This window comes from Thamnophis elegans, chromosome 2 (assembly GCF_009769535.1).
Source record: "Thamnophis elegans isolate rThaEle1 chromosome 2, rThaEle1.pri, whole genome shotgun sequence".
Classification (NCBI taxonomy): Eukaryota; Metazoa; Chordata; class Lepidosauria; order Squamata; family Colubridae; genus Thamnophis; species Thamnophis elegans.
The window spans coordinates 93,578,514-93,596,948 of record NC_045542.1 but is presented as its reverse complement, the minus strand read 5'-3'; the positions used below and the strand labels follow the sequence as shown (position 1 = coordinate 93,596,948).

Here is an 18,435-nt window from a genome sequence, read left to right as displayed (position 1 = left end):
TGACTTTTATTTTGCTTGCTTGGATAATACAGGCAAATCTAAGATGACCCCAACCTTCCTCTCATCAATAGATGTATCAATAATGCATTGTCACACAATCATAGGATTTTTCTCTCTTCTCATACCCTTCTCTTTGCAATGTTGGATGGCAAACATAAAATAGTACAAGTGTGGTTCAGGAGAGCTGAAATAGCAATAGCACTTAGACTTATATACCGCCCCATAGTACTTTAGAGCACTCTCTGGGCAGTTTACAATGCCAGCATATTGACCCTACCAATCTGGGTTCTCATTTTACTGACCTTAGAAGGATGGAAGGTTGAGTCAAGGATTGAACTCTTGGCAGTGGGCAAAGTTAGCCTGCAATACTGCATTCTAATCATTGCAGCACCATGGAACCCCAGAACACGTTCTTTGTTACTCCTTTTGTAGAGCCATTCTTCCTCTGATTAGTAATCCTGTTTGCTCTGGCCTATGCCTAGATGAGCTGCCATTTATTGCAGTGCATACGTCTAGGTTTGGATAGCAACATGGAAGATCTGGAGCTTTGATAGGTCAAGCTCCTGCTCAAAAGAAGTTATGTTAGATATTACCAAATTGTATACAACTTTAGATATTATCGCACTCCATGTAAATTTTAGAAATCGTATTTTTGTAATTTTACATTTTATGTAATTTTAGTGACTATTTATAGCTCAGTCATTGATTGTTTCTTTTGGGTCTTACTGGTGGGTCCTAGTCTGGATGTTTTAATTTCACAATGTACTCTATTTTAATTTTGCCTCAAATTTTATTTACTAAAGTAGTTCCTTAAGATTGAGTTGTTGGTGCTAATAGATTCCTTATACAATATTTAGTCGGCCACCAATTGTGCAAGTTCTCCCACTTAAAAAGGTGAGAGAGGCCTGTAATTGACATCATAGGTAGACCTCAACTATGAGAGACAAAATGAGAAAACAAATCCAGACAATCACATTGTCTGATTTGGAAAGAATTTTTTTGCAAATTATGGTGGAAAATAAGTATTTGGTCAATATCAAAAGTTCAGAGGAGGACAGAGGAGCCTCTTAAAGAAGAAGTTACAGGTCTGTGAGAGCCAGAAATCTTGCTTGTTTGTAGGTGACCAAATATTTATTTTCCACCATAATTTGCAAAAAAATTCTTTCCAAATCAAGCTCCTCTGTCCTCCACTCATAACCTGTATTAATGGCATTTGTTTGAACTTGTTAGCAGTATAAAAGACAGCTGTCCACAACCTCAAACAGTCACACTCCAAACTCCACTATGGTGAAGACCAAAGAGCTGTCGAAGGACGCCAGAAACAAAATTGTAGACCTGCACCAGGCTGGGAAGACTGAATCTGCAATAGGCAAGCAGCTTGGTGTGAAGAAATCTACTGTGGGAGCAATAATTAGAAAATCGAAGACATACAAGACCACTGATAATCTCCCTCGATCTGGGGCTTCACACAAGATCTCACCCCGAACGGTGAGCAAAAATCCCAGAACCACACGGGGGGACCTAGTGAATGATCTGCAGAGAGCTGGGACCAACGTAACAAAGGCTACCATCAGTAACACACTACGCCGCCCGGGACTCAGATCCTGCAGTGCCAGACGTGTCCCCCTGCTTAAGCCAGTACATGTCCGGGCCTGTCTGAAGTTTGCTAGAGAGCATTTGGATGATCCAGAAGAGGATTGGGAGAATGTCATATGGTCAGATGAAACCAAAGTAGAGCTGTTTGGTAGAAATACAAGTTGTCGTGTTTGGAGGAGAGAAAATGCTGAGTTGCATCCAAAGAACACCATACCTACTGTGAAGCACTGGGGTGGCAACATCATGCTCTGGAGCTGTTTCTCTGCAAAGGGATCAGGACGACTGATCCATGTACAGGAAAGAATGAATGGGACCATGTATCATGAGATTTTGAGTGCAAACCTCCTTCCAACGGCAAGGGCATTGAAGATGAAACGTGGCTGGGTCTTTCAGCAGAACAATGATCCCAAACACCGCCCGGGCAATGAAGGAGTGGCTTCGTAAGAAGCATTTCAAGGTCCTGGAGTGGCCTAGCCAGTCTCCAGATCTCAACCCCATAGAAAACCTTTGGAGGGAGTTGAAAGTCCGTGTTGCCCAGCGACAGCCCCAAAACATCACTGCTCTAGAGGAGATCTGCATGGAGGAATGAGCCAACATACCAGCAACAGTGTGTGCCAACCTTGTGAAGACTTACAGAAAGTTGTCATTACCAACAAAGGATATATAACAAAGTATTGAGATGAACTTTTGATATTGACCAAATACTTATTTTCCACCATAATTTGCAAAAAAATTCTTTCCAAATCAGATAATGTGATTGTCTGGATTTGTTTTCTCATTTTGCCTCTCATAGTTGATGTCTACCTATGATGTCAATTACAGGTCTCTCTCATCTTTTTAAGTGGGAGAACTTGCACAATTGGTGGCTGACTAAATACTCCCCCCCCCCCACTTCTAGGCACAGTACTTGTACTGGTTTAAGACTTTTAATAAAATAATCTCTGCACCCCCCCCCCAAAAAAAAAGTCTCTTTGCATCCTATTGATTTTTATTTTGCTTGCTTGGGCAATTCATCTTATTTTTTTCCCTCAGGGTTAACATTATCTCTTCTTTCTCTAGGTCATGGAATCTCAAATGTCATTGAAAAAGCAGAAACATCCCTAGGGATCCCCAGCCCTAGTGACTTACCATCTGATGCCAGAGATGTAATAAAAGGTCAGATCTTATTTTAGTACATAAAATATTTTATATATAATGACCTTTGTTACCTTTGAAGGGATCTGTACTCTGTGGCAGATAAGCTGAGCCTTTGGCTGTCATTACTAACAAATAACATGACTTAGAAATATTGGTGTTGCTGGTATCTTAGAAATGTGTATATCCTGAAGCACCTGCAACCTTTGTATTGCTGTACTTTGTTCAGGATATAAAATGTATGTGAGCGTTTGGGTAAATATTTGATTTTGTACACTATGAAGATGGCAGAGTTGCAGTTTTTGATACCAGTCTAGATAGAAATGGATGTTTACAACTGACAGCAGAAACTACTGGTTAGGTTCAGAGAATTGCTCTTTTTACTTTTTTATGCCTACATAGGGTTAGGGTACTTTGAAATATTCAAGGATGGTTTTAACCTTTAAATGAATGCTTTTGTTTCAGAAAGCCACAATTCTGAAGATGTAAGTGATGACAAGAAAGAGAATGAAAATCCCTCACCTCTCAGTGGTGCTTTTGGAATGTTTTCTACCATTTCTTCTGCTGTTCAGAGCACGGTGAGTGAGATTGAAAGAGTTATGTATAAGATAATACTTTTTCTTTAAAATGTTTATCTAAGAATGGAGGGGCGTCTTCTACACAAGAATGGGGCTGAGAGGAGAATTGTGGTTGCGAGACTACCGATACCTTCTCTCTGCAAACTAACTTCCAATTGCAGAGACAAACTAACAGGTTTCTTCCAATCATGAACCTTATTTAATTGACATCAGCTGATGCTGCGGAGAGTGTGTAACCAGTGCCCAGATGCGACAAGATGCGATAATGTCGGAGCGTTTTGAGCCCATACAAATGTCAGGAAAAAAAATCAGTACTTGTAAACTAATGTCTTACTTTGCAAAATAATGTTTAATGTTTACAATATTGATTTCTGAATTTTGGGTAAGAAAAGTGGGGGGCATCCTATGCATGGAGGGATCTTATAGACGGAAAAATACAGTGTCTTAGTTTGATCTTGCTGTGTCTTCAGTTTATGCTGTCAACCCTTTAAAGTAGACCAGATCCAGAAATAGATGGCACCAAAGACTACAACTATACATATTTGAGATTGGCTATAATAATAGAACCTTGATAGTCTGCCTCTGTTTTTCCTTCTTTCCCTCTTACATCCCAGACAATTGGGGGTGGGGGTGGTGTTGAGTCTCTTTGTAACCTTATCCGTCCATTTAGCGGTTCCACCACAAATGCGCGTATGACAAAAGCGCGTGTGACTAAACCGCGGTGACAAAACCGCGCCGTCAAAACCGTGGAGACGAATGAGCGCTGAAGCGCGCCGACAACAGCGCGCCGACAGAAGCGCGCTGTAACATAACCCTAAACCTAACCCTAAACCTAACCCTAAACCTAACCCTAAACCTAACCCTAAACCTAACCCTAAACCTAACCCTAAACCTAACCCTAAACCTAACCCTAAACCTAACCCTAAACCTAACCCTAACCCTAAACCTTACCTTAACTTAAATCGCGCTTCTGTCGGCGCGCTGTTGTCGGCGCGCTGTTGTCGGCGCACTTTTGACATCGCGGTTTTAGCGCCGCGGTTTTGTCAGCGCGCTTTTGACGTTCGCAGTTATGTCGTGCCACGCATTTAGCAGATATTCTTCTGCATCTGGTGCTTCCCTGATAGTCTTTGGATTCTTTCTCCAACCTTCTCCATGACTCTGTGAAGGTTCATTACATTGTCAATCAGGGGTACAGTTCTTTTCTTACTTTTATCTTTAATAATTGCTTTGATTATAGCCAGTAAATTATTTGTGAACTGTTTAGGGGTCTTGAATTACAAGCTTTTTCCTATCACAAAGAATTAGACTAATCTTGGCCATTTGAACTTCAGCAAATTCTTCAATTGATGAAGATGTAATGTATTTACAAAGCATTGGTGTTTGAATGTTATTATAATTTCATGTTATTTTATAACTTGGTTTTCTGAGCAGACATTCTCATGAAGCAAAATATATCTTAATTTAAAATGTCAAGATATACTGAAGATGTAATAATCATAAATCATTAAAATGCAGAATGGGATAAAATACTTATAAAAAGTAGCCCACTTATGTATTGTATCTTTGCACCACCACTCCTCTTCTCAATGAGTCTGAGTAGCATACAAATTAAAAATCAAAGAAATAATGCAAGATAAGACAACAGCAAAAAAAAACCAGTTGACAACCCACCATAGCCCAAATCTGAGAAATATGATAGATTCCACAAGACTCATTTTTAAAGAAAACAGGGATGGTTCCAATTGAATCTCTGGGGGAATACTGCTCTCTGGATAAGTACTATAGTAAATCCTATCTAGTGGGTAGCAATAGCGATAGCACTTAGACTTATGTACCGCTTCACAGTGCTTTTACAGCCCTCTCTAAGTGGTTTACGGAGTCAGCATATTGTCCTCAACAATCTGGCTCCTCACTTTACCAACCTCGGAAGGATGGAAGGCTGAGTCAACCTTGAGCTGGTTAGAAAAGAACTGTTGACAGTCAGCAGAGTCAGCCTGCAATATTGCATTCTACCCATGTGCCCCACCACGACTCTTATCCACAGATCATATCAGATTGCTTTGTTTAATGGATGGCATCCAGAGAAGATAACTCTGGCTGATATTACAAGATGAGAAAAAACAAGATATTGCAAGATGAGAAGAGGGCCCTTCAAATTGCAAAGCCCTATGCTGTGTAGAAGAAGACTTGTATTCTGTAGCAGTTGAAACTTTATGGTAGTCTTCAAGCCCCATATGGAACGCATTGCAATAATCCATACCGTGAGGAAACCCAAGACATGTTGTTCTTTGCTATACTGTGTTGTGACCCACCAGCGGTCAGCAGAGTTGGACAGTGAGGAGTTGGGGAGGAACATGGGCCAGTCCTGGGGGCTGGGGAAGGCTCGGATGAGGGCTGTGTGTCTCTGGCCCCATCTCTGTGAGGCAGAGATGGTGCCAAGGCCATTTGGGAGTTCTCAGTTGCCTTCGGAGCTATACAGCGGTGAGGCAGAGGAACAGCTGGAGCCTGTTCCCAGTGTGTGCATGCGCAGAGCTGCCAGAAAGAAAAGAACGGCTAAGAAATCAAGGGTCAACTTGGGAGTAAAACCACAGTGGATGGTGAATGGTCTCTCCCATAGCAAATAAAAGAGGAGCAAAAGGGGAGTGGGCTTTTGCAGGAAACAATTTGTTTGTTTGTTCATTAGTTCATTTCAGGAGTGTGAAGATTTGTCCGTGAATCCCAGAGACTCTGTGCCAAGCCTTTCCCTTGCATAGCACTGCGTTTGGAAAATATTTACATAGCAGCTTTCCAAGCTAGATAAGGTCTGTGGTCATAACTTCACCTTTGAAAGACTGTTTACCAGGCCTTTGCGGAAGGTGAATGAAAGGAATTTACATTCGTTTAATAAAAGGGTTTTTGACGGAACCAGGAATCTGCTTCGTGCTTTTTGGGGAAGCCTAGGACAGAACAGACTGATCTGAAATGAGACAGAGTAAAATTGAGTGTTGGTATACACCAGGGGTGTCAAACCTGCATCATCACGGTGTGATGTGACGTATCAGGACTTTCTCCCTCTTTGCTAAACAGGGCGGGGCCAGCACGTGACGCATCTAGCCCACGGGCCGTGAGTTTGACACCCTTAATATACACTCATAGCTGAGCTTTCTTTTAATGTAGCCAATTCAAGAGTTATAAATGCATACTCTGGAAATTCTTGCTTTCTGTCAACATATTTTCACTACTATTTATTTGTGTCCCATTTTGCTACCTTGTTTCCCAAGGAAAACCATATAAATCCATCCTGTATTTTGAACATTTGGCTTCCAGAAGTTCAAATGTGCACTTACAGTATATCTCTAACATAAAACCATTTCTTTCTTTCAAAGCCATTTCTTAAAAAGTGCAAATCTCTCTCTCTCTCTCTCTCTCTCTTTAGGGGAAAACAGTTATAAGTGGAAGTCTGGATGCATTAGAATACATCGGTAAAAAGACAATGGACGTGATAGCTGAAGGTGACCCTGGATTTAAGAAAACAAAAGGCTTGATGAACAGAAATTCCACACTATCTCAGGTACAGATTTCCCACACAAAACCTGGGAGCAATTAATTTCTGATCCTCTCATTGACAAATTATCAGTCAACAGAATAGTTCATATGGTCTAGCACCATATTTATAGTCAGTGACCTTTTCTCTGTGCATGCTTTTTTTTAAAAAATGCTGCTGTTGTCACACTTCAGCTTCTTTATTTGTAGGTCTTGCGAGAGGCCAAGGAAAGAGAACAACAGAGGACAGCTGCTGAGGTTTCCATGACTACAGAGAAGAAAGCACATTATGGATTGCTTTTTGATGAGTTTCAGGGGCTTTCTCATTTGGAAGCCTTAGAGATGCTTTCCAGAGAGAGTGAATCAAAGGTAAATGACCTTAAGCAATATTTTTTATTTTATTTTTACAATGAGGCAGAATAAAATGGGGCTCTATATAAACTCTGGGAGATGAACCCATTTACAGATTCTTTGCAGCATCAGTAAATAAAAGCCAATCAAAGCAGGAGAAAAGATTTCCTGTGGTCACCAATTCCTTCTCTCTGCTTCAGGTGGGTCAGTGCGTTTTTAAGTAAGAGGCCTAAAAAGGGTTTTTATTTCCAAGTGTTGTTATCTAATTGGGATGGTCCAAAGAAAATCAATTCCATTATATGATATGGAAGCACAAGTATATGGAAACTCTTTTTGCTTTTTGCTCCCATTTTCCAAAAAGCATTTTTTTTTGTTACTCAGTGTTGTGGCCCAGCAGCGGCCGGCTGAGCTGTTAGTGGACTCTGACAGCGATGACCATTATGGGACTGCTCTGGAGGATGAAGAAGACTCTGGAGGGTGTGTGGAGTCAGAGCAGGGACTAGAGAGGCCTGTTGGTCACCAAGTGGCATCTGAGTCAGGGAGCAGTGAGGAGGAACAGGGAGGTTGTCCCTGATATGCCTGTGCATAGAGCTGAGAAGAGAAGGGAGCAGCTGTGGAGAAGACATCATAGAAGGAAATAGGGACAGGTGGCTACTGTTGTGGCCCCTCCCAAATAGCTTATAGGTGGAGCGACGGGAGGGGAATCTTTGCAGGAAACAACAGTCCACTTTACTAGCCGTTGAGAAAGCATTCCGTAAGTCTAATCACGGGACAGAACACTCAGTCTATTTTTTTAAAATACTCCTGATATGGTATTTCTCATATCAGATATGACACTACCGGATCCACAGTTCTCATTGTATCTTTCAAACAGGTGAAATCTGTTATAAGTACACTTTCTGGTGAGGAGTTTGCTACTTTAAAGGAAGAGCTGGAAAAGCTGAAAGAAGCATTTTCATTAGCTGAATTTGATGATGATGAAGACGAAGAAGAAGAAAAAAAAGGTAATTTGGCAGAATACTGGCTGTGCAATAGTATTTAAAGACCTCTTGATGTGGGTGAAGTAGCTTTCTAACATTCTGTAGTATTCAGTCTTTAATGCTTATATTTTAGAGGCTCTAGCTTTTCATTATAATCAAGTGAAATAAATAATAGGTATTAAAAGCTTCCACATACAGGTAGGCCTCGGCTTATGACCACAATGGAGCCACAAATTTCTGTTGCTAGCAAGACAGTTTTGCCTCAATTTATGACTTTTCTTGCCACACCTGTTAAGTGAATCACTGCAGTTGTTAGTAAGACGGTTGTTAAATGAATCTGGCTTTCCACATTGACTTTGCTTGTCAGAAGGTTGCAAATGTGACCCCATGATCCTACAACCGTCATAAATACATGCCAGTTGCCAGGCATTCAAATTGTTATCATGTGACTGTAGGAATGCTGTTGTGAGTGTGTGAAAAACGGTCATAAGTCGCTTTTTTCAGTGTTGCTGTAATTTCAAATGGTGACTAAATGAATAGTTGTAAGTTGAGGACTACCTGTATTTTAAGGCTCTGTTCTTCTGAGTACTAGATAATTACCTGTACATTTAAATGAATGACCAAATAATAGCATGGGACTTCCTTAACTAACATAATGTAGAGAGAATCCCGGTAGTCACGGTGGCTGATTGGAACCTTAGGGAGGAGACTCATAATGGCTCCTGTGTCTATAAATCAGGCAACTTGTAGGTGAAAAAGAAGAAGACAAAACCACTCATGCTTGTTCTATTATATTGCTAGTATTGTGTTGGTTGCACAGCTATTGACATGTACCTATTACAGGAGGTGGGCTGTTGCGGGTTCTCACGGGTTCTGAAGAACCTCTAGTTAAGAATCTGCCCAGTTCGGAGAACCTGCAAATCCCACCCCTGGCTGGCCTCGCCCACCCTGCCCCACCCATCCCCACATGACCCATTTGGGATGCCAGGTAAGTAGAGGGTCCGCACAGAGGCTCAAGGAGGGTGAAAAGTGGGCCTCCGGAACCCAGGGGAAGCTGTTTTCACCCTCCTGGAGGCTCGAGAAAATCCTCTGGAGCCCAGGGAGGGTGAAACCGCCCCCCTCAAACCGTTTTGCAGGAGCCGACCCAGCAACCCTTCATGTGCATGCCCACCGAGCAACTGGGCAGAGAACCCGTTGCTAAAATTTTTGAAGCCCCTGACCTATTACCTTTAGAAAGCATCTAGAGTCCCTATCTTTTGATCACAAGGATTATTAAAAAGTGTGCCCATGTTCTAAAGAACAGAGATATGGCCCACCTAAGTAATGAAAAACACCAAACAAGCCTTTATGTAATTATATTGAAAATACACAATCTACATCCTGTTGTTTTTAGAAGACGAAGATTTCACAGTTGAAGTGGGCATACTCTTTTCACAGCTGCGCATCTCTCTAAAACCAGCTAAATTGCTCCAAGTGAGTAAATACTTGTTTTTAGCTTTTAAGATTATGTATAGAGTTGTTTTGGATGCAGTTTGGGCTTCTGAAATTTGTAGTAACTTGTCCTAACTAGGCTAACTTTAATTTTTTTTATTAGTTTATATTAAATGGATTAATAATTAGTGATGTATAACAGCAAGTAAAGGAATTTTGTAACTTAGAGATTTTCTGCCTGGGAAAACCAAGGAAAATCATCAAAACCATACAAAAGTGAAAGTTAGAATATTTTGAAGATGTGATGCGACACCTGGAAAAATACGCCATACTTCACTTAATCCTCCAGGGAAGGATTGAAGGCAAATGAGGTCCAGGCAGAAGAAGAACATCATGGCTTCAGAATCTAAGGGACTGGCTTGGACAAAACTCAGCAGCACTTTTTTGTGCAGCTGTTGATAAGAATAGGATCGCCAACATGATCGATCTGATGGCAGATGTGGCACAAGAAGAAGAAGAGAGGCTATCAAATATTAGAAGTGCTTTTCAGTATGGACATCTTTTTCCAATACCTCTAGGCAAGCAAGCCAAATAAATAAATAAATGCTTCAAGTTGGCTCTGTTAGTGGTCATATTGTTGCAGCTCTTTAAAATATCCAGAATCTAAGCTAACTAAACTTAATTTTGGGGCATTGGCTTGTTATCTTTTATAAGTTTTATATGGTAAAGTTTAAAGAGTAGCTTAAGGAAATAATCAAAATATCTTTTCTTTCAGGTGATAGGGTGTCAGACTTTTGGCAGCGTGACTAATATTATGAGATAAACTAGTATTATGAGCATAGGACACAGAGCTTTTAGACAATTAACAGTAGTTTATCTATACAGAAATATACAGACATACACTACATGTGGTTAAATAAAATCCCTTATCATTCAGCTCGGACACAAGTAGAAGAATGAAATACATGATGAGAGAGAGATCCTCTAATAACCACACACACACACACACACACACACACACATATTTCCCATGCAATGATTTCTTCTCATTGCATCAGCCATTGCTTCAGCTTACAAATTACAGCTTACAATCTTACATCAGATGGCAGCTATTAAATCCTTAGTACCTGACATAGGTTAACAGAAGTAGAATGAAAATACATTTTGTTTTGAGTTTCAAACAAAACAGCTGCACCTGAACTTTCATATGAATGTTCTGCTCTGTTCTAGCCTGCAATACAAGTCAGAATTGTTCAAGTGTTCTAAAAAAAACCCAGCCCTGAAATATTTTTATTTCATCCGTAGGAAACAGTGCTGAGGGCCAGCTCCTGCTCCTTTGTGTTTTACAAGAGGGCCAGAGAAATAAAGGGGATTGTAGTTCATGCATCTGCCACCCCAAGCACAAAACAGAAGTAGTGTTGTGGTGCTTGAAATATTTCAAATGGCACAATTCAAAATGACCAGATTTTATTCAGTCTTAAAATTCTTGAAAAAATAGACTTTTTCCAGTCAGAATATTTCAAAATTAAAAGACACACTTCCTTGTAGTAATATGTACAAACAGTAAGTGGCGCTGTTTTCCGGGAGAGAATAACAAAATTCCAATTTCTGGGTTGTATTATGTTAATATATAGTATAAAAAATACTGTTTTTAAAACATTAATTTGCTAAAAGCAATTCATATTTTATTGATTCGTAAAAGTTTTCATTAATTCAAACTGTTTGTGCTTATAGCAGAGCTATACAGATTGGCTCTGATCTGTAATTGCCAATTTGGTTAGAATCATCATGTTGAAGCAGTTGAATAGTATGATCTATTTTGTCTGTTCAGTTTGGAGATTAGAGCCTTTTTCTGTAAACCTCCCACTTGGGATAAATCTCTGTGACTCAATTGCCATTCATTGTTATTTGTCTGATTTTTTTTAAAAAATCTGGTGTATTCCTCTGGTTTGGAAAGCTTGTACATATATACATCTGTATAATTATCTTGCACATACTTATACATGAGATTACATGCTCATATTCATTTTAGATGTATGAAACATCTTGGGTTGATCGGGTGAGCGAGTGGAGTTTCCCAGGACACATGAATAAAATTATATCTTCTACGTTAATCCAAACACTGGCTTACATTTATATATTACATGTTTACCCAATCACTGCACTGTACCCTTCCCCCAACAAACCTAAAGAAAGAAAAATGGGACTGAGCTGTTTCAATCTTGAATGGGAAAGATTACAGACTTCAGAATTATGCTGCAGCATTTACACATCTATTTTCCAACGCTTCATTCTATACCACTATGTCTGAAGAATCATAATAGCATCGCACAGATAAGAGCAGTTTTGATTTCCAGTGACTAGAATTGGGAAGGCAGGGAGCAATTCATGTAATCAATGAATGGTGACCACTTATAGGGAGATGTGTTGTGATGGAAATACACTGTTTGCACTCTCCTCATGGACATGATGCTAGCTTGAGATTTTGCTGCAAATTGGGAATGGAGAACATGGAGCCTTACAGATATTATTCTCTCTGGCATCTATTGTCACTGGTCATATTGGCTGGGGGATGCTGGTAATTGAGCCACATCCCCATACCGCTGTAAGGAAAATAATGTATTTCTTTAAAGAAATCAGTTTCCTTGCCATGTAGCAGGCCTTTGACATTTTGTTATCACCATCACTTGGGAAAAATTATGAATTGGGATCTTTTCCTTTTTCTCTGCAGAGACTGGATAGCGGCATTCTCCTGATCAGCAATTGGTTGATGTATCTCTTTTTTTTTTCTCGCTTGGGCAGGCAAGGAACTCTGCTCATGAATTAGTTAAAAACCTCAACGTGCAAGTAGTCAAGGAAGCAGAACAACATGAAGGAGAAGGAGACCAGGAAGTGGGCTCAGGAGATACTGAGCAAGAGAATAAAAAGTCAGTGGAGGTAATAATTGTAATCAAAAGAACGCTGCAGTTTAAACGGATACATCCATTGAAGAGCTATCACCATATCCCTTTATCCTCAAGTTATGATCTCTGCATGAAGTCTTGGGGTGTGTGTGTGTGTGTGGAATTGGATGTGAAACTAATGTCACGGCTTCTTCTTTTAAAGAAAATGGAATAATATCCATTTTTAACTTTGCAGGATATTCACATGGTTGCAATCACAAGCCTGGCTGAGTTGACGGCTTATTCCATTGAAATGTTCCACAAAACTGCAGCATTGGTTCTTCATGGGCAAAAAGAAGATGTGTTGGCTATAATCCGAGCTAAAGCCCTTTCCCAGTAAGATTAATCATGCCTGTCTTCTCTATTTCTTTCCCTTCTTCTAAAAAAACATAAGAAGATTAACAAATACCTGGTTCCTGCTCACCAGTCTTTGTTTAGGGCAGTGGAATAAAAGCCCAAAGATTCTCCTATGCAATTCCTTACTTCTGTATGTCCATATCTGGTATAACACAATGCCATGGAAAGCCTTAGGTTTACAAGCATTCCAGTACTTCCTCTAGGAATTGTTCTTACTACCATGTTTATAGGCCGCATTCTGCTGCTTATGGCTCCAAGAGGTTAAGGAGTTCTTTCGAGGCACATTTTGAACGTTTTCCTTCAGTTGAAACTTCTTATTTCTAATCACGGTCTGAATCTAAAATTTTGATACAGCAATCAGTCTCCATGTCTTACTATCTATCACTGGAAATTAAGAAATGAGTATACCCTCCCCTCATTTATTGATAAATGTTCCATTCCAAAAGTCATTAAGTGAAATGGTTGCTAAATGAACACAAGAGAGAGACAGAGAGGAACACTGCTAAGTTCACTGGCTACTATCTGATTCAGATAAACCAAGGGATACCCCCTCCCCCAAAGAACACTAAATAATGCAGCAATGTTGCACCATCCTTTTTTCAACATCTCTCCCAGAAAGTGTATCAATTTAATGACCCTGCTGAAAGAATTGACTGTGCTAAACCTGTCCTCACTGCTTTTTTTCCTTATTTTTTTCCATACAGAGCTAAAATAAATATTTGCAAGTTAATTGGAATCTGTGTTTTCATATCCCTTCAAACCACCAAGAACCTGCTTTAGAAAGGCTAGATTTTCTATTCATGTGTTTTTCAAATCAGCTCATTATTGCAAAATCAGAGGTTCCCAGGCATATTATGCAAATTATGTGGGATATTTAGAGACTCACTGACTAAAAGCTTGTAGATCATCCTTAATCCTATACATTGGGAAAGAAATAAATAAGATATATATTTTATTTATGATGTATTGTTCTTTTTGTTTTTTAGAATGACCATTTTGCTGTGCAAACAATTGTCATCTCTCTCTAAAGAATTTGCCACATGCTTAACAACTGCAGGGGTAAGATGCTGTATGATGTCTAGTGGTAAAAAGCTTTTCATGAGAAAATAGAAAGATTCAGCCTACAGGACACATATTTATGCTATTTCAAAGAAGGGTATCCTGCTATTTCCTGTAACTGCTATGATCAGTAAAGTATTTTACTTCATTTTATTAATAAGATGTTAGAGTTAACCATTTTTAAAAGTTTTTTTCCCAGATAAATCAGAAATGGTTACAAGGGTTGGACTTTTTCATAGATTTCTTCATGTCAGTTGTTTCCTCTATTTTGCTTTAGATCAGGGGTGTCAAATTCAATTTCATTGAGGGCCACATCAGGATTGTGTTCGACCTTGGAGAGCTGGGGGAGCGGCTGGGGCATGGTCATGGTGGGCGTGGTCATGGGGTGTGTGTGATACGGGACTTGTGTCTAAGGGGCTCCTGTGGTGGCCAAGTGCTAAGGCAGGACTTCCTTGAGACCGTCCCTAGCTCATTATAACCAACCTATCTTCCTTCCTTCCCTTCTTTTTCCTTCCCTCTTCATTCTAATTTCTTCTTCCCTCCCCTCTTCCCTTATTTTTCCTTTCTTGCTCTCTTCCCATCTTTTTTCTTTTTCTTTGTCTTTCTTCTTTCCCTTTCCCCTTCCGTGCCCTTTGCATGCTCAAATGCAAAAAGGGAAACATTTCTCCTTTTGTTTTGTTTTCAGTTTTGATAGCCCACTGGCAGCCAAAATGGGGCAAAATGTGCCCCCCCCTGCCCTGTTTTTTGCCTGGCTGGCCTCCTACAGCATTCTGGTAGCCAAAACAGGGTGCACAGGGCGGGGCTCATGCAGCCTCCGTGTACCCTGCTTTTGCTAGCAGATGCATTGTGGGCCGGTCCTTTGCTATTTCCAGCCCATGGGCCAGATCTCAGCATCCCGCGGGCCAGATCCAGCCTGCAGGCCTTGAGTTTTACACTCCTGCTTTAGATGCTCACGTTACTAGTATGAGAGGATCCATGGCACCTTGGATCTGAATATTACACAAATTCATTTCTGTAGCATGGGAAATAAATTATTTAACTGATCAAAAATCAAAAGTTTTGATTTAATTTTAGATACGCAGCCTGTATTCTCTTCAAGATTATTTTGGCTTGGTTTTCAAATGCAACTTAATATGTCCAATGTTTTCAGGTGGAGAAGAAGGCTGATGTGCTCAACCCTTTAATCACGGGAGTGTTTTTGGAGGTCAGTTGCATATATAAATGCTTTTGAGGGATGGATTCTGAGGAAAACATTTTGACCCTTGGCCTGATATCTGGCTTGATATAGCTGTGAAACTGGTACAGGTAGTCCTTGACGTATGACCACAATTGAGGCCAAAATATCTGTTGCTAAGCAAGATAGTTGTTAAGTAAATCGTGCGACATTTTACAATCTTTTTTTCCTACAGTTGTTAAGAAAATCTCCCATTAATTTTTCTTGTTGGAAGCCAGCTTTTAAGATTATAAATACTGATCATATGACTCTGGGACAGAGCAGTTGTCAATAATACATGCCAGCCAAGCTAAGCACCCAAATTTTGATCATGTGACCACGGGGGTGCTGCAATGATTTTAAGTGTGAAAACTGATCATAAACTTTTTTTGGTGCCATTGTAACTTCATATGGTGGCTAAATAAAAGGTTGTTAGTTGAGGACTACCTATATTTGGTTCATAATACCTGTTTCTGAACTTTTATTGTGTAGAGAGAAGGGGAGTACATAAAATGGCAAATGTTTTGGGATGTTCTTTTGCTCAGGACCAAACAATCCTATCCAATTTGGGATGTACAAATTGAAAGAAAACATTTGAAACATATAACACAATTTAGGTTCGAATGATCCACTTTAGAACTCTCTTCTGTGATCAAAACAGTTTTTGCAGCTTAAAACAGTCACATTTTATTCTGAACTCAGACAGTCAAATGTCTTGGAACATGTGATCTGAACTTTTTGCTCAAACATTCAAAATGGCAGTTCAGAGTTGAAATGCTTTGCATATTCGTGTTAAAATATGCTGGTGTCACATGATTTATTGCCCTAGATACTAAGGATTATGAGTAATATATAGATTTTATGCAAAGGGCTTTGGTTAGCACTTCAAAACACTTCCTTCTCTTCATAGCATAACCTTATGGAGACTGAATACGTAACAATGAAGATTAATATTCCATTCTCCAATCTACATCCAACTGGCCAAATTATATAATTAATTCCCATAGATTAGAACAAAACTGAAATAACGTAAAAATGGTTTTAGGAAACAGATGGATGGCTTTAAGTGAATACAAAACAACTTGTTTATGTCATATGCCCAGATTCCAATCAAATTACTTATATTTGATATACCTATTCATCACTATTTATTTTATTTAAAGCAATTAAAGAGCCGAGGTGGCACAGTGGTTAAATGCAGCACTGCAGGCTACTTCAGTTGACTGCAGTTCTGCAGTTCGGCTGTTCAAATCTCACTGGCTCAAGGTTGACTCAGCCTTCCATCCTTCCGAGGTGGGTAAAATGATCACCCAGACTGTTGGGGGCGATATGCTGACTCTGTAAACCACTTAGAGAGGGCTGAAAGCCCTATGAAGCGGTATATAAGTCTAACTGCTATTGCTATTGCTAATTAATTAGAGATAGATGCCAACCAAAGTCTGATCTTTAGAATGTATGAATATTCTTTATTCACATGACATGCCTTTTCATTCTCTTTTATAGGCTTCCAACAGTGCCTCTTATATCCAAGATGCCTTCCAACTACTTTTACCAGTGCTGCAGATCTCGCACATCCAGTCTCAGAAAGAGTTATCTCAGCAATAAATCAAAGTCTGACTAAACTGGAACATCACTTCCAATGGACCTGAATGGAAGTTCCCTCGTTCCATAAGAAGATTGAGAGATTGAGAGATGCTTTATTTGTATGCCGCCCTTTTCCCTGGGGGGACTCAGGGCGGCTCACAACGTTTTGAAAGCGTTTTAATATAAATTAAGACATATATGTTGACTTGTAGTTTTCCACCGACCAGAATAAGGCCATTATGTAGCCACCTACCTACATAGACAAGATGGCAGCAGAGGCAGCATAGGAAGTTTGTAATGCAATTTGTCTTCATTGTTTTGCTGGATAAAGTTCTATCTGCTTCTGCTCTTTAGTCTTCTGCATTACGCTCCTTGAGATAAGAGCGTTATTAAGGAAAGACTTATAGCGCAAGGGGCGCATAGCATAACAGTGTTCATGGCATGAGACCTTAGATTATTGGAGTCAGTAGCTGCTGCAATTGCATTATACTCACATTGAAATGCTATTTTAAGTAAAATGCCTAGCACTCCAAAGAGATGCTGAGAAAATAAGATTTGTTTCAGGACATGTGAGTGATATTTCAATTGTCTATTCTAAGATCTGGTGATCCCAAAAGGGGGGGGGGAAACTTTAAAGAACAGCTAAGGTTGTAGCTCTAAGGGTTATTTGAAAGGAGAAAAAGGGCCACTTATATATTTTGACTTGCTCCCCAGTAAGCTTTATGCTTCAGGTGTGAAAAGGTTTTAGACAAATTAATGGTCTGACCTTTTACTGATGGACATTCTCTACTAGTGCTAATTTAGAGATAGATTTGGGTTGTTTTTTTAAAGAAACACTTTTTATGTAATAGCATCTGACGTTTAAATAAACACATTTTGCTAAACCTCACTTAGTCAATAGATTTTCAGTGTCCTTCTTCCTTAGCAGTAAATAAAAGGAGCTAGAAGGACTTGACTTGATTTAAAGAAAAGTAAGGCTTTTGATAAATGCCTTGAGGTAAGATGGGCAGTTTATAAATTTTATAAATAAATAAATAAAATGAAGCTATCAAGGGGAGCTTACAACTTGGATGCAGCATCTCAGACTCATTAGCCCCACTCATGACTCTGGATATTTCTATGAAAATAATTTTTCAGGTTCTGGAACTTTGCCTGAATTCCCAAATTGTGATTTAATTTTTCGTGTCATAACTCCAAAGGCTTTAGAATACAAATTCCTCTTGTCTTTTTTGTCCAATTGTTACATTGTCCAATTTTGTCTTGTTCCATAATGTATATGTTTGTTTACTTTTCCTTCCTAGAATCTGCTCAGGGAAATTCTACTAAGTTTTATGTTTTGAATAAGCAGCTTTCTATGATTACAATGACTCAAATATCACTTCAGCAAAGAAAAAAGAGTTGAATTGCAACTCATTTTACTTTAGTAAATGTCCTTGCTTTTAACTTTATTAGCATTTCTTTGTTTTAACTGTGATTCTAAATTTCATCTGGTTGCTTGATGGCCTTAGAGTTACTAAATTACTTTATTACCATATTATAGCATTAGCAAGGCATGTTGGAGCAATGCATTATATACATATACATACGTCTGTGTGTGTGTATTTAAAAATGTGTAAACACATATATGTGTATGTACATACATACATACACACATTCAGTAAAAAATACCCCTTAACTTTACAAATAAA

General features: G+C 39.4%; 1 protein-coding gene across 3 annotated transcripts in view; it reads left to right on the top strand.

Moving 5' to 3' along the window:
- The window catches only part of FAM114A2 (family with sequence similarity 114 member A2), a 23,348-nt gene extending 4,913 nt beyond the window's left edge, over positions 1 to 18,435 (top strand). For all 3 annotated transcript variants that reach the window (XM_032209532.1, XM_032209531.1, XM_032209530.1), the window contains exons 5-16: positions 2,656 to 2,751; positions 3,196 to 3,308; positions 6,724 to 6,858; positions 7,041 to 7,199; positions 8,056 to 8,185; positions 9,555 to 9,634; positions 12,395 to 12,529; positions 12,731 to 12,870; positions 13,878 to 13,950; positions 15,101 to 15,154; positions 16,667 to 16,840; positions 16,915 to 18,435. In XM_032209532.1, coding sequence (XP_032065423.1) covers positions 2,656 to 2,751; positions 3,196 to 3,308; positions 6,724 to 6,858; positions 7,041 to 7,199; positions 8,056 to 8,185; positions 9,555 to 9,634; positions 12,395 to 12,529; positions 12,731 to 12,870; positions 13,878 to 13,950; positions 15,101 to 15,154; positions 16,667 to 16,768 — 1,217 coding nt within the window. In that variant the 3' untranslated portion in view covers positions 16,769 to 16,840; positions 16,915 to 18,435. The remainder of the gene's footprint in view (positions 1 to 2,655; positions 2,752 to 3,195; positions 3,309 to 6,723; positions 6,859 to 7,040; positions 7,200 to 8,055; positions 8,186 to 9,554; positions 9,635 to 12,394; positions 12,530 to 12,730; positions 12,871 to 13,877; positions 13,951 to 15,100; positions 15,155 to 16,666; positions 16,841 to 16,914) is intronic.